Raw genomic sequence first — 20,370 nt, 5'->3', positions numbered from 1 at the left:
CAAGGAATTTAGGGATTTCACCATCTACGGTCCGTAATACCATCAAAGGGTTCAGAGAATCTGGAGAAATCACTGCACGTAAGCAGCTAAGCCCGTGACCTTCGATCCCTCAGGCTGTACTGCATCAACAAGCGACATCAGTGTGTAAAGGATATCACCACATGGGCTCAGGAACACTTCAGAAACCCACTGTCAGTAACTACAGTTGGTCGCTACATCTGTAAGTGCAAGTTAAAACTCTCCTATGCAAGGCGAAAACCGTTTATCAACAACACCCAGAAACGCCGTCGGCTTCGCTGGGCCTGAGCTCATCTAAGATGGACTGATACAAAGTGGAAAAGTGTTCTGTGGTCTGACGAGTTCACATTACAAATTGTTTTTGGAAACTGTGGACGTCGTGTCCTCCGGACCAAAGAGGAAAAGAACCATCCGTATTCTTATAGGCGCAAAGTTGAAAAGCCAGCATCTGTGATGGTATGGGGGTGTATTAGTGCCCAAGACATGGGTAACTTACACATCTGTGAAGGCGCTATTAATGCTAAAAGGTACATATAGGTTTTGGAGCAACATATGTTGCCATCCAAGCAACATTACCATGGACGCCCCTGCTTATTTCAGCAAGACAATGCCAAGCCACGTGTTACATCAACGTGGCTTCATAGTAAAAGAGTGCGGATACTAGACTGGCCTGCCTGTAGTCCAGACCTGTCTCCCATTGAAAATGTGTGGCGCATTATGAAGCCTAAAATACCACAACGGAGACCCCCGGACTGTTGAACAACTTAAACTGTACATCAAGCAAGAATGGGAAAGAATCCCACCTGAGAAGCTTAAAAAAATGTGTCTCCTCAGTTCCCAAACGTTTACTGAGTGTTGTTAAAAGGAAAGGCCATGTAACACAGTGGTGAACATGCCCTTTCCCAACTACTTTGGCACGTGTTGCAGTCATGAAATTCAAAGTTAATTATTATTTGCAAAAAAAAAAAAAAGTTTATGAGTTTGAACATCAAATATCTTGTCTTTGTAGTGCATTCAATTGAATATGGGTTGAAAAGGATTTGCCAATCATTGTATTCCGTTTATATTTACATCTAACACAATTTCCCAACTCATATGGAAACGGGGTTTGTACATTTAATGACAGTTAACACTAGCTATTCAAATTGCTATTAGCCAACAACACCTAAAGCTAATGAGCGTACATGTGTTAGGTACGTACATAATTGCGTTATTATGTACGGGAAGCCATAAGAGGGCGGGATATACTGTGTAAAAACTTAGAAAATTTGGCGCCCTCTAGTAAATGTTGCAAAAGCCCCTTGAAATAAATGTAACAGGTTACTAATAACCATCATTTTATTAGAGTGGTTATAACTGGTTTAGTTTTTCTTGGTTGCTTTCCCCCCCTGTTTATTAGTGAACAATATTACTCAAACAACTTGACTGATGAGCGGAACTTAGGACCTGGAAAAAATCATTACATATCCATGTGGATTCAGACAGAGGTGTAAATCCAGCAATTTGTTTTCCCTTCTATTCCCATTCTAAAATAATTTTCTTACCAAGTGATTTTTCAATACATTTTTTAAATGACATTTCAAAATGAATGCATTAGCTCAAGGTGTGTATCCTCTACACATGTACATACAGTACTATACAATATGGTGCTGATTAGGATTGTCTGTTTACTATTATTTTCTCTAAAAATGCTCCAAAAGCAGGACATGTTTTTGTATCTTAGTGTCATTCACATTTAATTTACATGCTCGTGTGTGCTTTTATGCTACTATAAGATGGGAATTAGTGTGAATACCACACATTAACATGTGGCCAAATTTGGCCCAGGAATTACACCATACTTGCCCCTGAGGTCAGTTCAAACATTTTTTCAGCAAATTCCTAAAAACAAAAGAGTGCTCCTGTTGTACAGAGGAACTTGGACCACTGCAAACACATTGACATTGTAACCTTGCTAGCAAACATAAAACACTGGGGTTCAATCTTGTTATTTACATAACTGAGGTGTTCCTCAAGGCACCCCTATAGGTCCTCTACTTTTTGACAGTTACAATTAGTCATTTGTTCAACTTCTTTAGTTATACTCGTGGTGTTCCTCAAGGTTCCATTTTAGGTCCTCTCTTTTTCATAATTCGGGCTATTCAACTGGTGGCCCGCAGGTTTAGTTAAAAAAAATTGTGAGACACATTTTTGCAGAAGGTCTTTCAAAACAGCAGAACGCTTCTGTAACTCTGACAAAATAAAGACCAAAATATCTACCATAGATGACGCTGGTTCTCTGGAGTACACAACATAGGACTATGGTAGTCCAGCCCCCCAGTCCTTAACTTTATAGAAATGTGGCCCCCAAAACAATTTAAGGTCTGCTATGACAGGACCAGACTTCCAAGTGTGTCATATTGTCGCGCAAAGGATAACACACATTCAGCACTTATGCTAAATAGGTAGATACTAAGATTTCCTGCCCGTCTGCATGAAAATTAGCAACTGGATGCTAAATGTGTATCTTCCCTTCTCTCTTCCCCTAATTTCTTTTCTCCAACCATCAATCTTCTATCATCTTTTCCCATCCCTCTTTTCCGCTTTCTCTGTTTTTCGGCCCTTTGTTCTTTATTCAGACGTGCTGCGCGCTCGGCAAGAAGCGTTGGCTGCGGCGGTGAGGAATCCGGCGGCCTTAGAAGCTCACCTGCCCACGGGAGGCAGCTCCTCGTCATCCAGCCAGAGACGCAAGCAGGGCCTACCACAGCACCGGGATGCACATTACACTGACAGGTGAGGAATGGCGTGCAAACACTTGCGGGCCCCGGTTTGCAATACTTTTTATGACTCATTAATAAAGGCTGACACTGGCGTGCTCCGCACAGTTGATGTGAGAGCACGTAAATGTGGAAATAACTGAAGAAAAGTAGGTCGTCTTCCTGGGAAAGATCTGATCATATATTTAGATTTGTATGCACGTTGACTCTATGCGAGGGATCCACATAACCTCTTGCCTACAACTCTGGTGCCGCTCGGCTGCATGCGCAGCTTTGCCTCCTTCCTTTACTACCCCCACCGCTGGCCCCTGAGCCTCCCAAACAAAGCCGGGGGCAGCGGGAGTGGGCGGATAATTGCTTGTCGATTATTTATGTGGCGCGGGGAGAGGCGGGGGATCGATAATGGGCCGGCGGTGCGGCAGCAGGGGAGGGAGGTGGGGGGAGTGTTTGTGCGAGAAGGGGAGAGGGTGGGGATATGAGCAGGAAGCGGAGCGGCCTCCTGGTGTTGTGATGCAGCTCTGGGAGGTTGTGTGTGCGTGTGTTGCTGGGGGTTTGTGTGCGTTGTATTTTTTTTGGTCGACTTTGTGTGAATATGTCTTCTAATTTGCATGTGTGTGTGTGTGTGTGTGTGTGTGTGCGGGACCCACAGTGAAGTCAGCCACGGCTGTTCTTCGCCAGTACACACAAAGCAGGGTAATTAGCCACACAAGGCCAGGGAGGGTTAACTATAGACCTCACCTCCACACACCCTGCACCTCCCACCTGCCTCCTCTTTAACCCCTTCACTCACCACACACAGTTTTTGGAGTGAGTATAATGGAAGGGGGCTAATAGAGAAAATATGCTCAAGGACTCTTGCCTTTAATTGTGCCTTTGTTCAAATGAGTGAATGGAGGGAGAAAGGGGACAAGAAGTAAGTTGACAATGTGCCACCTGTATTTACTCTTGTACCCATCCATCCATCCATTTTCTACCGCTTGTCCCTTTTTGGGGTCGCGGGGGTGCTGGAGCCTATCTCAGCTGCATTAAGGCGGAAGGCGGGGTACACCCTGGACAAGTCGCCACCTCATCGCAGGGCCAACACAGATAGACAGACAACATTCACACTCACATACTAGGGCCAATTTAGTGTTGCCAATCAACCTATCCCCAGTTGCATGTCTTTGGAGGTGGGAAGAAGCCGGAGTACCCGGAGGGAACCCACGCAGTCATGGGGAGAACATGCAAACTCCACACAGAAAAATCCGAGCCCGGGATTGAACTCAGGACTACTCAGGACCTTTGTATTGTGAGTCACATGCACTAACCCCTGTTTCACCGTGCTGCCCTCTTGTACCCAATTGGAGCAAAATACACGCATGTGCTCAAATACGGTACTGAGTTTGTATATTTTGAAGACGGAGCTTAATGCTGTCAATTCGCACCACAAACTATACTACATGGTACGTACGCAACCTCGACATTTTCAAATTGTATTAGTATTCTTGTTTGTTAATGGCAACAGTTTACTGTAAATCCTTAAATAGTCAACTTTGCTTTATGCCAGGGGTCAACTAGTTTTCATTGAGCGCCACTTGTAACAGTGAATATATTTATAAACATAAATGTATAATCGCCCCATGATAATATTACACAATTGCCTACGCATTTGAGTGTTATATTCTTTTTTTTTTTTTTTACATAAAATTGATGGATAACTTGCTTTGAAAAGCCAAACTGATATTTTAGTGTTTATTTTTCTTAACAAAAAAAGTGTGAAATACCACATTGCACTTCGAAGTTAGTAGCTTCACTGTATCACTTTTTTTTTTTTTAAAGCATTTTCTATAAACATTTTTTTCCAAAAATACCTTATTTTCTGGGTTATAGAGCGCATCCACCAAATTTAAAAAATAAATAAATATGTTTACACCGGACTATAAGCTGCAGATACTGTATATACCGGTACAAAAGATTTTATACGTTTATTTACATAGCTTAATTGTTTCCAAACGGTGCCTGTCATACGCTAGTAAAATAGTTGATCAAAGGCTAGTTGTGAAGTCTAGTTTCCCAATCAGCTATACAGACTCAACAACTCAATGGTGACGTTTTGGTGACTTTACGAAACTGAAACAATACAAAAACAATGCCATTGTAAGTTATTATTACTAACACAGACACTTGTAAACTTGTTAGCATATTCACTAATGCTAACTACGCTAGCTTGGTTACATTTTCTTTACTCACGGTTCCGATGCAAATCTGGTTGCAGCTATGCTATCTGAGACAATGACCGTAACAACAAAGTGTCTGCCTTACGCTGAACACAGATAAAACTGTCACAATGTATGTACAAACCAAATCAAAGTGTTCTTTCAAACATATATATGAATAGTTACATGATCAATAATGTTAAGAAAGTTAAATACATTGGCGTAATACTGGATCCTATACTAAATTTTAAAAATCGTGTTAAAAAAGTATGTCATGTTCTGATTTCATAAGAAAAGGTAAAGTACTTTACTTTAATGCTTTCGCGGGCCACATGAAATGATGTGGTGGGCCACATCTGGCCCCCAGGCCTTGAGTTTGACACCTGTGGGTTAGCCAGTCCATGGAATCAGCCCAAATGCAGCACCACCAGTTCGCATCACACAAAGCCGTAGCCAGCCTCCATGCAGCCACAAACGTTCAAACAAATATTTATTCATTAAAATATGAAGAAGCTGCTGATGCTGTGTTTGACTTTACAAATCCAACGATCAAGCATTACCTTACCACCTTACCACAGACAAAGGTTGTAGTCTGTGTGCAACCTAAACAACAATAATAAATTAACATTTAACGTCACTTTTACCTTGCTTGAAGACCTTTGTTGGCAAAGATGGTGACAAGCAGAGAGGGATGTGAAAGGGGAAGGCCAAGCTTTTTTCTTATTTTGCTATGAGTTCTTTTTGAATTCAATAGTGTTTGTCACCTTTATCAAAATCCTGACACTTGCGACTTCCTTTGGCCCTGTCGTTCTGAAAATAAAAAGTCAGCAACATGTGAGATTCCGTGTTTGGCTACTGACTCCTAAGAATGATACTGATTTAATGATAGTTTGTTTGGACGTGGGTAACCGAGATGACAAAAACCGAATACCACAAAAAGCGGGGCTTCCGAAAGCCGAGGTTCCACTATATATAATTTTATTGTTTATACTTATAGCCCAAGTTCGACACACTATCTCAAGTTGAAGAATCGGAGAACAGAGAATAGTGTTTTGCCCCCATACTTTTGTACATGTCGTGAACCTACCGGTATATTAAAGCAGCACAAAGACAAAAGGAGAAGCACATCTTGGTCAGATCCAAAAGTGGAATAAGTGCAAACTACAGCGAGAATTAAAATAGAGAAAATTGGCGGAATGAAAAGCAAGCGGCTGACGAAGCACGTCGAGGCGACTAACTCCATCCCTAACTCTCTCTATGGCTCACCTTTCCTTCGACCCCTCATCATTGATTATCTTGGGCCCATTAGGGCCCATTGTTAAAAACAAATCATTAGGGCCGCTCAATGGGCTTAGAGCCTGGCGCTCCATTTGTCTGGCCTTAAATGGCGCTAAGCTCACCGAGCATCTGCCAACCAAATAGGGAGGGATGGAGGAAAAATACAGAGAGGAAGGAAGTACAAAACATGGGAGCTTAAAATGGGGATGAAGAGAAGGAAGCAAGAGAAAAAAGCGTAGAGAGAGAGAGAGAGAGAGAGAGAGAGAGAGAGAGAGAGAGAGAGAGAGAGAGAGAGAGATGAAGCAAGATAGGGAGTGAGGCGATGGAGAGAGTGTGAGATAAGGGAAGGGAGGGAGGGCCGGCGAGCGAGGAGGGAGCCTCATCCATTTTAATGAGCTTCCTGTGTAAATGTGTTCCTGCGGAGAAGGAGCCGAAGGCGGCCGCGCGGCGCTCCTAATCCCCCCCACGCTCCCGTCATTAAGGGCAGTCCTGTCACACACACACATGCGCGCACACACAAAATGCGCACACACCTCGCCTGGGCTGCTTCAGGACAGGAACGCTGTCGCCACTCTGACAGGTCGTCACACACGAGTGAATTTCCCAGAAGCCCTTGGCCTCACTGCCGGCACAGCGAGACACACACACACACACACACACACGCACACACACACAACTAGCACAGCTCTGCGTTGTTATGAGTCCACCTTACATTTGTGTTATGTATAGAAAAGCTAAAGAGAAAACTTAGCCACTTCTCCCTCTAAATGACATTCTAAAAAAAAGAGGGAGAGAATAAGAGATGGAGGAAGGGAGCGGAGGGGAGTGTCGGGCGCGCTCCTTTCCCGCCTCCTCTCCCTGGCTCTCCGTGATTAGGCCTAATTATGGTGGCGCAGACGCCTGGCAGCCTCAGTCATGCAGCTTTAATTGACCGTTATTCATCTGTGGCCTAACGCTCGGCAACGGTAGGCGGTGCAAAGAGATGGAGGGAATAGAAAAGGGAACATCAGAGAGACGGCGGTTGATTGGGTGGGGGTCTGGCGTGCGGGGAGGAGCTGACCGCGGGTGGGGGTCGATGGCGGTCCTTGCGTGAGCCGCGGCGTGGCCTCGTGGAGCTGCACGTCGCGAGGCTAATTGCTTGCCCTGAGGGATTAAACCAGGTGATTACACACTGGGCGGTGTAATTACATAAGAAGCGGCTAGTGGGGCCCCCAGCTCGCGGCCCCGGGGTCACGCGCCACAGCCCTCACCCGAGATTAATTGGAGCTGCCACTGGAGTGCAAGGCGCCGCCGGAGAGAGCGGTTATACGATTAGCATTAACATTTCAGCGGCAAAGGCGATCGATGAATGGTTTTTAGTCCCTCCCCTCCTGCTCACACACACACACACACACACACACACACACACACACACACACACACACACACACACACACACACGAAAACCTCCAACCACATCTCCTTGTCCCAGCATGCAAGGCTTCCTCAGCTGCTATCTCGCCACTTAGCCAAGCGAGAGACAAGTAGGCGCTAGCTAATTTGAACATGGTTACAAAACAATATTTGCAGTTTGCACGCGTCCAGTCAACGCCTTCCACTTTGCTTCCTTTTCCCTCATAAGGATGGAGAGACAGCAGAGACCAAGGTTACAGGCTATGACGCTATAAGCTATTATTTTAGCCACCTAGCAGGCGGACAGGGTCCTCCTCCACAGGCTCGCACATTTTGACAGTCAAGAGGTCAAGGTGCTGAAGTCTCATTATTCTGTCAGCTTCTGTGAAAACATGTCCCCCGCCTTGTGAACACGTGCAAATAACAGTGTGAAAAATGCATCAGGGAAGGTGAGAGCGCAAAAGAAGGGCATGATCAACACCTATTTTTCGTTAAAAACGCAGAGAAGTACAGAAAAAAAAGATGGTTTGGCTAGAAAAAAAAAAACCAGTAGGAGAACGGTGAGAGGCGCCTTTCCCCCCCTTGACGAGGACAAAGGACGAGGGAGATAATGGAGAGGCCTTTTCAGAAGTTGAGGTTGCGGGACGCTCCATCTTTTCACCAGCCTCAATGCGGCCCGGAGAGCGGGTGGGAGGGAGCGAAAGGGGGCATAAAAAGGGGTGGAGGACAAGGGGGGACGAGGAGAAGAGAGGCGGGATGAGTGTTAATTAGAAGGTCCTTCAGCCCGTGGCCCCGGTCAAGATGCAGGGGCCGCCCCAGCTGTCAGAGCATGACACACTGGCATTGTGCATTCAGCCCTCATTATGTGTGTGGTTGTGGAGTTGTGTGTGTGTGTGTGTGTGTGTGTGAGGCGGCAGTGGAGGGTACAGCAATGGCCAGCGGTGCTTGCTGCAGCGTGACAAGACTGATGAGGCACTGAGGCAACGCAGGGGCCCCTGGAAGACGGCTGATAAAAATACAGCATACACAAAGATGTGGCAGCGCGCACACACAAGGATAAATGGGGGGAAAATGGTATTATGGTCGTTGTAATAAATGCAAGTAACCTGAAAATAATTAAATGTTTCCATATTTGCTTGCACAGGGAACTGTCCCAACCTCCACCTCTACTATCACCTCCAACTGCCCCTCACATCGCTTTAGGACCTCACCTGCGGCCTCCTTTCCTGGGCCTGCCCTCAGCTCTCTGTCAGACCCCCGGTGAGTCACTGGCTATGTGCACATGGACACAATTAATTGGATTAAAGGCCTAACCGGAATGAAAATTCTTCATGTAAACACGCCATTCGGAATATTCTGACCCAATCATACATGTTTGGATCAAAATTTCATTCCGATCGGCACGGGTGGTTTATGCCGATAGTTATTCAGATTGTAGCGCATGTAAACGCTTCTTCCAAAGTGTAGGTCAAAATGATCCTTACTGCACATGTCTGTGACGTCAGCTATACTTTGGTGGTGGAGGGGGGACTAAACTTAATAGTTTTGAAATGAAACGATTGTCCTGTTGCTGTCTTCCCTATTCAGATGTAGCGTTAAAAAATGTTGAGTTTGTTGCTTTAAAACAAGACAAAAACAAAAGTATGGTCTGGTGTGTCATGTGTCAATGTTACAATAAAAGGAGGGATCCCGTTGTTGTCTCAACAAACTGTTTTATTCACAACCTTACAGCTACTCCAAGTGTTAACTGGTAGTCTCAGGCAAATACACAGAATGTGGTAACATGAAGGCGCGCCCTGATGACGTCACTTTTGCGACTACAGATACTACGACTACCCGTACATATCACAACATGTAGTGCACAGAACAGCTTTGTTTCAAAAAGAGAGGTTAAACAAAAGTAGCGAACAGAAGGAAAAAAATATAAATAAATAACATGACAACTTCATATAAGCAGAAATGCACAGATTCATTTCTGTTTGTTTACAGTGGAAGTCACTGCTTTTTCTTCTTCTACTTCCGTTTACGCATGTCAAAATAATGTATTCCAATTTAAAGATGTAATCGAATAATTTTTTCAGAGTCCATGTACACAGTAACATTCTAATCCCAATTATGATCAGATTAAATACATTTGTTTACAGGAATTTAGGGATTAGTTTGACCACAATGCTTTGCAGGATGATGGTCACAAATCAAATCAAATCAACTTTATAACAATCTCGCCATCATAAAGCATTTTCTAGCTGTACAGCAATGTTTATAGTAGGGATGTATATTGTTCGGATTTTATTGATACTGATACCAATATCGATATTTATTGGTGAGACCGATACTCTTATGTAATTGGTGTAAATAAAGATGGTTTTTTTATTAGAATTTTTATTAGCACAAGAGGTTACACACCACCAACATCATGTAACATTTTACAGCAGGGAAGTCTTTTATCAACTCTTAAACAAGTCAACTATTTTACAGTGCAAGGTGCAATGCAAGACCACACAGATACATCACTGTTTCTATTCATTACAATTACACTTAGCTGGAAATAATAATTATGTATGATATTCATGTGCAATGCATAGACCTTTTACATGATATATCATATCAAATGTATAGTACAAATCAATACAATCAATTAGCATGTTAGGTGGGTGTGCATTTAAGTGTGGTGTGTTTTGATGCCACGCAACTAGTGACTCGTCTGGGGATGCTATCTTGCTTTAGAGCAACATCATGAATTATTATACTACTTAAATGTTTCACTTTTTTGAGTGGGTTGATATTAACCTGCGGATTGCTGGATCACTCTGAAGACGGCTAATGAAGTGTGGTAGCGGCGGTCGTCAGTAAAGCATATTTACTTCAAACTGACACTAACTCTTATTACCACGTGTGACTTTGAGAGACTTTTGAGTAGGAAATATCGTTGTGATACAAACGTTGGTGTGCTGTTGTTTCCTTATTTGTGAATATTCCAAAATGATTATCAGATCCTACTCAAGTTTTTTTTCATGCGTAGCTGAACTGAATGTGACAGCGTGTATCTAATATTGTGGGCCTGTTGGTATATACAGTAGTACTTCAACTTATTTGGTTCAATGACCAAGCTTGTAACTCGAAACGCTTGTATTTCAAATCAATGTCAAGGAAAGGAATTCAAATCAATGTAATCTGTGTTTGTAACATGCTTTTAAAAAAGAAAAAACAACTTTAAGAAATATTGTATGAAAAAAAAACAATAGAATGTACTTGTACAATGCACTACTACAGTAGTTTTAAGATGTAATAATAATGTACAGCATTTACCTTGGAAAGTGGATTTCTACGGTATCTCCTTCAAGCTGTTTCTCCATTAAAACTCACCAACTGCAGCTTTTCCATATTTTCTTGGATAAATATCAGCTTAATAGATTTTATTTTTACTCTCATAGCTGGCGTTATGACTCCTCCTGCTGCAGACTAGCAGTGCTACACTCGCCATGTTGGCTGCACTGTTGGTCATGTTTTTGGTGGTTTATGTCTGTAATTCAATGAATATCATCCGCTCCTTCTCCTCTTTTTACACTCACTTTCTTCATTCCCATGGTTGAAAAACAAAGTTAAGTCCATCTCTAGCTATAAGCTAATGCTAGCAAGTAAGACCAGATTTTGGGGCGGATCTTACGGGGTTCATTTTAACAATTTGCTACGCCAACAAGCAGAATAGAGGCTCATAACTCAAATTTTCAAACTTAAAGCACCTGCTCGTGAGCCGAGCTACCACTGTATTATTATGCTTATGTAATTTACCACAGTTAAAAAATAAGTATGTCTCATTTCTGTTTTTAAAGCTTTTTGTATTTTCTATACCAGGTTATGGTTTCCTCCAACCAGCTCAAGCTGAAATCTTTGTGCGGCAACAAGAAATGTTGAGGAAGCAGAATCTGGCCAGGTGTGTGTTAACGTTTAGAACGTTCATGTGTTCGTGTTATGTGTTGTAGAACGTGTGAAGTTGTCATGACAGAGTGTGTTTGTGTGCCTCAGACTTGAGATGTCGGCCGAGCTACTGAGACAGAAAGAGTTGGAAAGTCTCCACCAGCGACAGCAGCAACAATTGCTGACCTCTGACCCGCTGGTCGCTCTATCCGCCGGGCTACCAGCGGACCACCCGGCCCTGAGGAGCCTTCACGACATCCCCGAGGGCCATCCGCTCCGAGAGGAACTGGCCCGTCGCTCTAACGCCATGCTAGTGCTCCGCCATGGAGCGGCAGCACCCCTCCTGAGCCTCAACCAGCATCAGCAACAAGCAAGGACATCGTCCACCCACAAAGACACCCAAGCGCAGAGCTCCACGGCCAGCTCAGACACTGAATCCAGGAAAGCCCCCCGTCGGGGCCCTCACACGGAGCTCCGCGCTGGGGATCACAAACGAAGGCGGGAGGACAGAGGAAGCGAAGGAGACAGGGAAGATGAGGACGACGCCAGGGAGTCGGACAGTGAAACGGAAACGTGTGACGAGAGGCAGGAGAGCGCTGGTGCCAAGTCCAGGAGGAAACACAGACACAGGAGGAGAGACGGGGGAAGCAAGGAGAGAAACGGCAAGAGAGAGTTTGACGGCGCCAAGGAGACCCGAGACCACTCAGGCCGGCTGAGTGCACCTTGTAGCTCTGCCGGCACCGACTCGCCCAGTCACCACCTCTTCTCGTCTGGACTGGGAAAGTCGGATGTCAAATTCCAGCTTCCACCTGGATTCATGCCACCTCTGCCTGCCCTTCAGGGACAATCGTTGCCCTTTGGATTCCCCTACATCAACCCTTACTTCCACATGGGTGAGCGGCTCTCTCTCTCACTCTGACTGACACACACACACACAAACACACACACTTTCTCTCTCAGACAAACGCACAGGCAACATGTGAAACCCATTAGCATCACTTTGTTAGAGGCCCTGCTTCTGACCCAAATGTGACCCTAAATACAGCACGCCAACAGCATAGCCACGCTGGCAGATAGGACGCGGTGGTCAGGGTCTCAAGACCCTCATGAGAAATGTCATTCCTACCCAAGACCCAAGCTTTCTAAAATATATTGTGTATTTGAAGAAACCTGTACTCAATTAACAAAAACAAACTCATTTTTACACATACTCTGTAACTCTGCATTTGTCCAATGTAATAAACGTCATATGTCACAAACAACAACATAACATTGGGAGTGGAACAGGAGGACAAAACTTTAGCAACATTAGCATAGCCAAGCTACAGTGCTAACATTACAATCACATTGTAACATCTTGCTTGGTCAGGGATTCTTAAACTGTGGTACGTGTACCAATAGTGGTACGCGGGCTCCATCTGGTGGTACGTCAAAGAATCCCTTAATTAAATATTCAAACAGTGTTACTGTTCAATTTTTGTGTAATGTTACAGTTGCCAAAAATATTAAATATACTTATTTTTTTTTAAACTCTGCCTTTTTATTAATGAATATTTACACCTATTACGCTACTGTTTTAATGTTGGTCATTATGGTAAAGTTTGAAAACCACTGTGCTGGGTTATTCTACTGACTGAAGAAAAACAAAATGATCAAATTTACAGCACCAACATCCTTCGCTTTATTCTAAAATGTGCAGTGAAGTCTGATTTTGGGGGTATATTTTAGAAAAATGTCCCTTGTGGATCAATAAAGTTTGTCTAAGTCTACACAGGACAGGCTCATCTAGCTAGATGCCGGTTCATGCCCATTAGGAAGGAGCGATTTCATTTATGATTTTTGCTGCTCATAAACAGGCTGTAAGGATGCATATTAGTGTTTTAACATAATTTCAAAAATACATTTTGCATAAAACTAAGAGACATTGTCACAATATTAAAAACAGTCCATGCACACAACATTAGACTCAAATCCCAAATGTATCTTTTTTTTTTTTTTTTTTACTCTTAACAAGCATCTGTTCTCAATGCGACTATTGCTATTGTGTACAATTGTCGACCTACAGCCTCTGTGTTTTGTATTGATTTACCGTTTTTGCAACCCGCTGCTGCTCTCAGGCTCTATGGGAGGTCTTTTCATGGACGGAGAGGACGCGGCCTCAGCAAACCCTGTGGAGGACATCAGCAAGTGGAGCGTGGAGGACGTGTGTGGCTTCATAAGCAGCCTGGCCGGATGTGCTGAATACGCACAGGTGAGACAACTGTAAGGACAACAAGAGGAGAGAGAGGAGACATTGAGGACAGGGGCGGGCTGACCAACAACATATAAGTAATTAATGAGCACCTTATATGGTCATTATGGTACAGAAGCTTTTTGCTGCAGAGATCAGGGTGTGGAAGATGTATTAGAAAGTGTGTTTGATAAATATGTGTGTGGTCATTGAATCATTCCGGATGTGTGTGTATGTGTACACGCGTTTCCTTTGTTGTGTGTTTTACACCCCAGTTCAATATTAAAGAATACATACTACTGTACTATAATAATGATAGGTATGAATATAATTTAACTTGTAAAGAACGGTGTAAAAACAAGTTAAATCAGTGCGAAAATTTAGTATGTTCAGTTTATTTTAAAGTACAAAGAATCATATGTGGTAACTTTCACATAAGTCCAAATGTACTGTATGCCACAAGCCACGCTATAAGTCGATCCACGTTACTTTTCCTATCCAACCAGCTGAGAAATATTATTTTTCATTCCAATTTCTTCATGATTGTGTGTATATATGTGTATATATATATATATATATATATATATATATTAGAGATGCGCGGATAGGCAATTATTTCATCCGCAACCGCGTCAGAAAGTCGTCAACCATCCGCCATCCACCCGATGTAACGTTTGATCAGAACTTCACCCGCCCACCATCCGCCCGTTGTTATATATCTAATATTAATAAAAAAATTAAAAAAAAGGGTGAAAACTACGCGAATTGCACCTTGTGCAGACAAGATTTTTCGATCGGACACGGAGGAATTAGCGATGTAAAAGACCACGTTGGGACAAAAAAACACAAGTCTAATGCCGTTGCTAGCGATACAAGTGGAAAACTTTCAACGTTTTTCGTCGCCCAAACAGATTCTTTGGATGTGATAAATGCCGAAGTTTTATTTACGGAGGCAATAATTGAGCATGGACTTCCAATCGCACTGGCTGATCACATGGGACAGTTAATAATGTAATGCAACCTTTAAAAATCATTACGCGGTGATCGCGATCCCAAAAATAAACTTTTCTTGCATGATAATGTCCAGAAAAATTCGCTTTATATTACTATAGAGTCCTTTTAACGAATGAGTTTGATGGTTTATCACAAACCTTAAATGAAAGAAGTCCTTTGTTCTCCTGCACCGCATGCGCAATCCTGTCGGCTGTATTTCACAGCACGACATACTGTAAAAAGTGTTTATACTATTTATACTTTCAATTAACAAATTGAAGTCTTGTGAAAGGTTGACAGGATAACTGGCATTAACTGTCAAAATAATTTCAAACTATTGAAGTTAGCTTACAGAATAAACATGTCAATCAACCCATATGATTTTTGCTGTAATATTTTTGTTTTGAAAAGTCACTGTGACTGATAGAAAAGTGATGGTTTTAGCAACATTTTAACCTGTCTGAATGCTAATAGTCATTTTGCGTCGGGGGGCGAAGCCCTGAACCCTCCACCAGGACTTTGTCCTGGACCTACCGGGGCCTGCGGCCCTTGGACCCTGGCTACTAGGTTTTTCTGATTTAAAAGTTGGCAGGTATGGTGAGGTTATAAAGCTTTTGCCTGTTAAAGAAAGGAGACTGATCCAATGCACAGACATTCGCGTGCCACGCTGTCACGACCCAGACGCACACCAGTGCGCAATCATATGGGAGCCGCGCTTAGCGCACCTCCAAGCGCGTCTCGCTGCCGGCGACGGCCAGATATGGGCCCACGCTCCAGCGCCATCCATTTTCAGGGCTAGTTGATTCGGCAGGTGGGTTGTTACACACTCCTTAGCGGGTTCCAACTTCCATGGCCACCGTCCTGCTCTCTATATCAACCAGGGTGAGCCCCACCCCTTTCATGAGCGCACTACGCGCGGAGTGACCCCTGTTACGCGCCCCCGGCAACAGGGGTGGCAAGCAGGTAAGCTGCGCGGGCGGAGCGCGCGGAGTGACCCATGTTACGAGCCCCCGGCCACGGGGGTGGCGGGCAGGTAAGCTGCTTACCTGCTGCGCGTGACGCCGGCCGCGGCGAAGGCGGACGAGGCGGGGTGTCGGTGCGGTGGGCGCGGTAGTGACCCTGGACGTGCGTCGGGCCCTTCTCGCGGATCGCTTCAGCTACGGCTCCCGGTGGGGCCCTCTCGGGGGAAGGGGCCTCGGTCCAGGACCCCGGCGAGGCGTCCCTTCTCCGCTCCGTAAAAGTGTCCATCTCTTTTCTTTTTTTTTCTTCTGTTGTGGCATATGCAGCAGGTGCCTGCTCGTTTTTCGTATGTGGGTAACAACATTTAACTATGTATATATATTTCCGAATTGGTTTAACTGCCACCCGCAAAAAAAAAAAAAAAAAAAAAAATTAATCCGCCCGACCCGACCCGCGAGCGGATAAAATCTTAGTTTTTTTAATTTCATCCGCCCGATCCGCGGATAATCCGCGGACTCCGCGGTTGTGTCCGCAAACCGCGCATCTCTAATATATATATATATATATATATATATATACACACACAATCATGATTGTGTGTATATATGTGTGTATATATATATATATATATATATATATATATATATATATATATATATATATATATATATATATATATATACACACACAATCATGAAGAAATTGGAATGAAAAATAATGTGATAAATATGGTTATGTAGTAATAATAATGTTAATACAGTTTGGGACTAATTTCAAGATACTTGGAAGCTGTTTCAATAAATGTCTATTTCAATTGTAACTGAATTTAACTTGTAAATAAGATACATGTGTTGCATTAAATAGAACAAAAAATATATAATTATATATATATATATATGGTACACAAGTGAATATGATTAGATTTAACAGACATACAAGCATCTGAATATGTCTAATGTAATTATTCTAGCTCTATTAATATTGCTTATAAATCAGAATCAGATTTAAATTTTTTCAACTTTGTATGATGTCATATACTTGTGGGTTATTACTTAATTATTAATTAATTATTAATTATTATTATTAATTAAGCACCTCACATAACAATATGTTCCAGAACTGTGCAAGTGGCTAAAGTATACTATATCTAAAAGTAAAACATTTTCCCATCAAGTTAGTGTACAACAAGACTGGGATCTACTTACTTTTCATATTGATGAACTTGAATGCACCATTAATAATAAATCATCACTGGAACGCTTTGAGTTGGGATTATTTACTATTCCCAGTGGTAAAATAATAACAGGGACATCATGAACTGGATTTATCAAAATAGAAGAACTAGGAAAAAAGGACCTACCGGTATTTTTGTTTGTGTGACTGAGTTCACGTGTAGGTTTTGTGTGTGTGTGTGTGTGTGTGTGTGTGTGTGTGTGTGTGTGTGTGTGTGTGTGTGTGTGTGTGTGTGTGTGTGTGTGTGTGTGTGACTGTGGCTGAAGTGGTTGTGTCTCTGCCAGGTGTTCCAGGATCAGTCTATTGATGGAGAGACTTTACCTCTTCTCACTGATGAGCACCTGCTAGCCACCATGGGACTAAAGCTGGGCCCTGCCCTCAAGATTCGCTCGCAGGTACACAACCTGCAGACCTGCGTGTGTGTGAGTGTGTGTATGACAGTAGGCCTAAAACAGTGTAGCTTAGATTCCCTAAAAATAGCCTGCCCCCAAAACAAAGCTCTCTCTCTCTGTGTTGAAATGAAATTGTACCAAGCAGGTTTCCAACATCAAATTTGCTGAGTCAGGTTTACACCTTTCATCCAATTAGGTGGCCCGACGCATCGGCAGGCTATTCTACATGACCGGAGTCCCGCTGGCGTTCCCGTTGCCGCCTTCTGCCACTCTGCGCCCCTCGGAACGAGACGGCGACCTCTCGGCCGCGCCTGCCGACACCGCCGCCTTGCCGTTGTCCTTACTCCAGAGACCCGCCTCCACGAGCAGTAGCTCCTCTCCATACAGCGGGCCCACCCCGGGGGGTTCCTCTCCCAAGCAGGAGAACGGGAATGGCTCAGCAGTGGTGGGAAGATAGAGGACAGAAAGGCTCCATGTTGGCCAGATTGACACAGAGAGAAGAGAATGGACTCCCAGACCTTTAAAGCCGGAATTGGTGGGTCAGGAAATAGTATGGAGGATGACAGCCAATCAGCTGGTGAGTTCCTGGATGGTGACTGACCTAGCAGAATCCAAAGAAGTGTTGGGAGACAGCTGCTCACAGACAGCACGCCAAAAAGAGGGAGGCGCAGACGCCACATTCTTACAAAAGCCGTCCTTCCTTCTTCCTGGAATGCTTTTTCACCTTCTTTTCTCCATTCTCTACACCGCACGTCCTGAACAACCCAGGAATAAAACTCATCTCATCTTCTTCCTCATCCTCCTCCAGCGGCAATGAGCTGTCGTCGTCTTGGAGGCTTGAGCGACGCCATGCTTAACCAGCTCCGTCTTATCGCAGCAACTATGCATTCCACTGTCCCGATACCAAAGATTACCGGATGTGTGGAATTGGAACCATGTTTCTGCTTCTGTTTGCATGAAGGCTGTGGAGCGAGAAGAGGAATTCATTCTAGAAGGCCAGTGCCTCAACATCAAGCAGTGGGTGCTACCAAGCAGTGTTATTAGGACCACCCTGACGCACACATAAACACACATATGCATATTACGTATGCACATTACTGGGGGAAACAAAGGATTGATGTTTAAGGAAAAGTCATGTTACGAAAAACATTTTTTTCAATGTTATTACTTAATGTGGTATAATATGAATGAATACTACAATACATATAAAAAAATAAAATCCTAAATATTTCCTTAAAAGGTTGTGTTATAAAAAAATAAGATTCAAGTTTTAATTTATTGGGAATACAAATGTTAACCCTACAAAACAAAAGATAGTTCTTAATTTTGCATTAAAAAAAAGTTTTAAAATTACAATAATTTTTTTTTTCATGTTGTCATATCGTGAGGAAAATGGTAAAACATTTCCAGGAATCAAGTCATAATTGAACAAAAAAAATTTAAAAATATATATTATTCAGAAAACCGTTGGGCTTTTTGGAGAGTTGAGTTGTAATTTTACAAAATTACAAAAATAAATATTACAAAATAATTTTAAATAATAAATACATCTAAATTTTAATTATTTTTCTTCTTCTGATGATTAGTTTCTAATATTATGAGGATAAGGGGCAATTTTATGATAAATAAGTTTAATATTATGAATGTGTATAAAGTGAAAAAAGTTGTACTTTAAGAAACATGAGGCTTTCCGAGAATCAGTTTGGAATTTTACAAGGGAAAAAACTGATATTGAAAAAATAATGGTGAAAAATTACATAATGATTTTTTTAAATGATCAGGAAAAACAAGTGTGTCAAACGTATTGAATAATATTTTATTAAAATAGATTTGTAATATCACAAGATATTATGCAATTTGATTCATATTTGGAGTATTAATTTGTAATTTTTTACAAGAAAAAATTAATAATTTATTTTCCTCTTTAAGTGACTTTACTGTTCTTTGTGTTCTTTATCAGGGTGGCCCTAATGCTGCTTGGTACTGTTGGAGAATATCACGCGTGTTGCTGGAGAGAATAGCTGACATCATTGGAAAATTGTGTTGACTACTGTGGGAGGTTTAAAAAAAACATACTAATATTATTAATAATAATAATGATGATGAAAAATCATGCAAACTTGTACAGAGTCATGCTTAAGATGAAAATATCTTGAAGGTTAAATACGTGGTACTTAATTTTTTTTTGCTAAATGTAGATGCACGGAAAAAGGTTTTCTTTACTAAAAAAATTTAAAAAGCCGAACTTTTTGTGGTACTTTTGTTGATATATTTTTCTTTTGTTTTTGTTTTTTAACTCTAATATTAAAAGGCGCTCCAATCCTGAATGCTAATTAAGCATATTAACGAGGACAAAGTATTTATAGGATTTAGTAGATAAAGCAAATTCTATGTATTATAATTAACCCCTGAGATGGATTCCAAAGATACTTTGACTTTTTATTTTGGTTGCAGGGAAAAGAAAGCTCTTATTGCAGATTTGTTTTTCTTTTTTAATCTCCACAAGCAATTGATTCAAATGGTCCCTTTAAAGGTTTTTGTCTTCAACCTATTTTTCTATTCACCACACGGGTGAAATAAATCATACACAAATTCTACTTTTCACTCTGTTGGTGTCTTTTCTTGCTCAAGTTGATTTTCATATAGAGCACTGGTTCTTAACCTGGGTTCGATTGAACCCTATGGGTTCGGTGAGTCGGCCTCAGGGGTTCGGTGGAGCCTCCACCGCGGAGGTCAGGACACACCCGACTCATCGTGTAAATAAAAACTTCTCCCTATCGGCGTCTTATGGATACCCCCAAACAATGTTCCCTCTAATTTTCCATATGCGTGAGCAAACGCAAAAACTCCTTGAGGATTCAGTGGAGCACATGTGAGCGACGCCAGACGTGCACACTGTGGCCACACCTGTCCCAACCCTGACTAAATAACAAGTTAAATGTTTTATTATTATAATCAAATGACCGCAGTCATTTCCATATTTTCTGATATAATGATAATAAATA

At 42.4% G+C, this 20,370-nt stretch overlaps 1 protein-coding gene across 2 annotated transcripts in view; it reads left to right on the top strand.

The window, feature by feature from the left end:
- Positions 1-19,946, top strand: part of samd11 (sterile alpha motif domain containing 11) — a 119,158-nt gene extending 99,212 nt beyond the window's left edge. Inside the window, exons 7-13 of one of the 2 annotated variants that reach the window (XM_061977122.1) lie at positions 2,637-2,790; positions 8,784-8,899; positions 11,495-11,573; positions 11,666-12,450; positions 13,675-13,808; positions 17,258-17,368; positions 17,562-19,946. In XM_061977122.1, coding sequence (XP_061833106.1) covers positions 2,637-2,790; positions 8,784-8,899; positions 11,495-11,573; positions 11,666-12,450; positions 13,675-13,808; positions 17,258-17,368; positions 17,562-17,822 — 1,640 coding nt within the window. In that variant the 3' untranslated portion in view covers positions 17,823-19,946. The remainder of the gene's footprint in view (positions 1-2,636; positions 2,791-8,783; positions 8,900-11,494; positions 11,574-11,665; positions 12,451-13,674; positions 13,809-17,257; positions 17,369-17,561) is intronic. The other variant, XM_061977131.1, reaches the window with a different exon arrangement.
- The last annotated feature ends 424 nt before the right edge of the window (positions 19,947-20,370 follow it).

The sequence above is a fragment of the Nerophis lumbriciformis genome, linkage group LG01 (genome assembly GCF_033978685.3).
Source record: "Nerophis lumbriciformis linkage group LG01, RoL_Nlum_v2.1, whole genome shotgun sequence".
Classification (NCBI taxonomy): Eukaryota; Metazoa; Chordata; class Actinopteri; order Syngnathiformes; family Syngnathidae; genus Nerophis; species Nerophis lumbriciformis.
The sequence above is the reverse complement of the archived record's forward strand: the minus strand, read 5'-3'. Positions and strand labels throughout refer to the sequence as shown.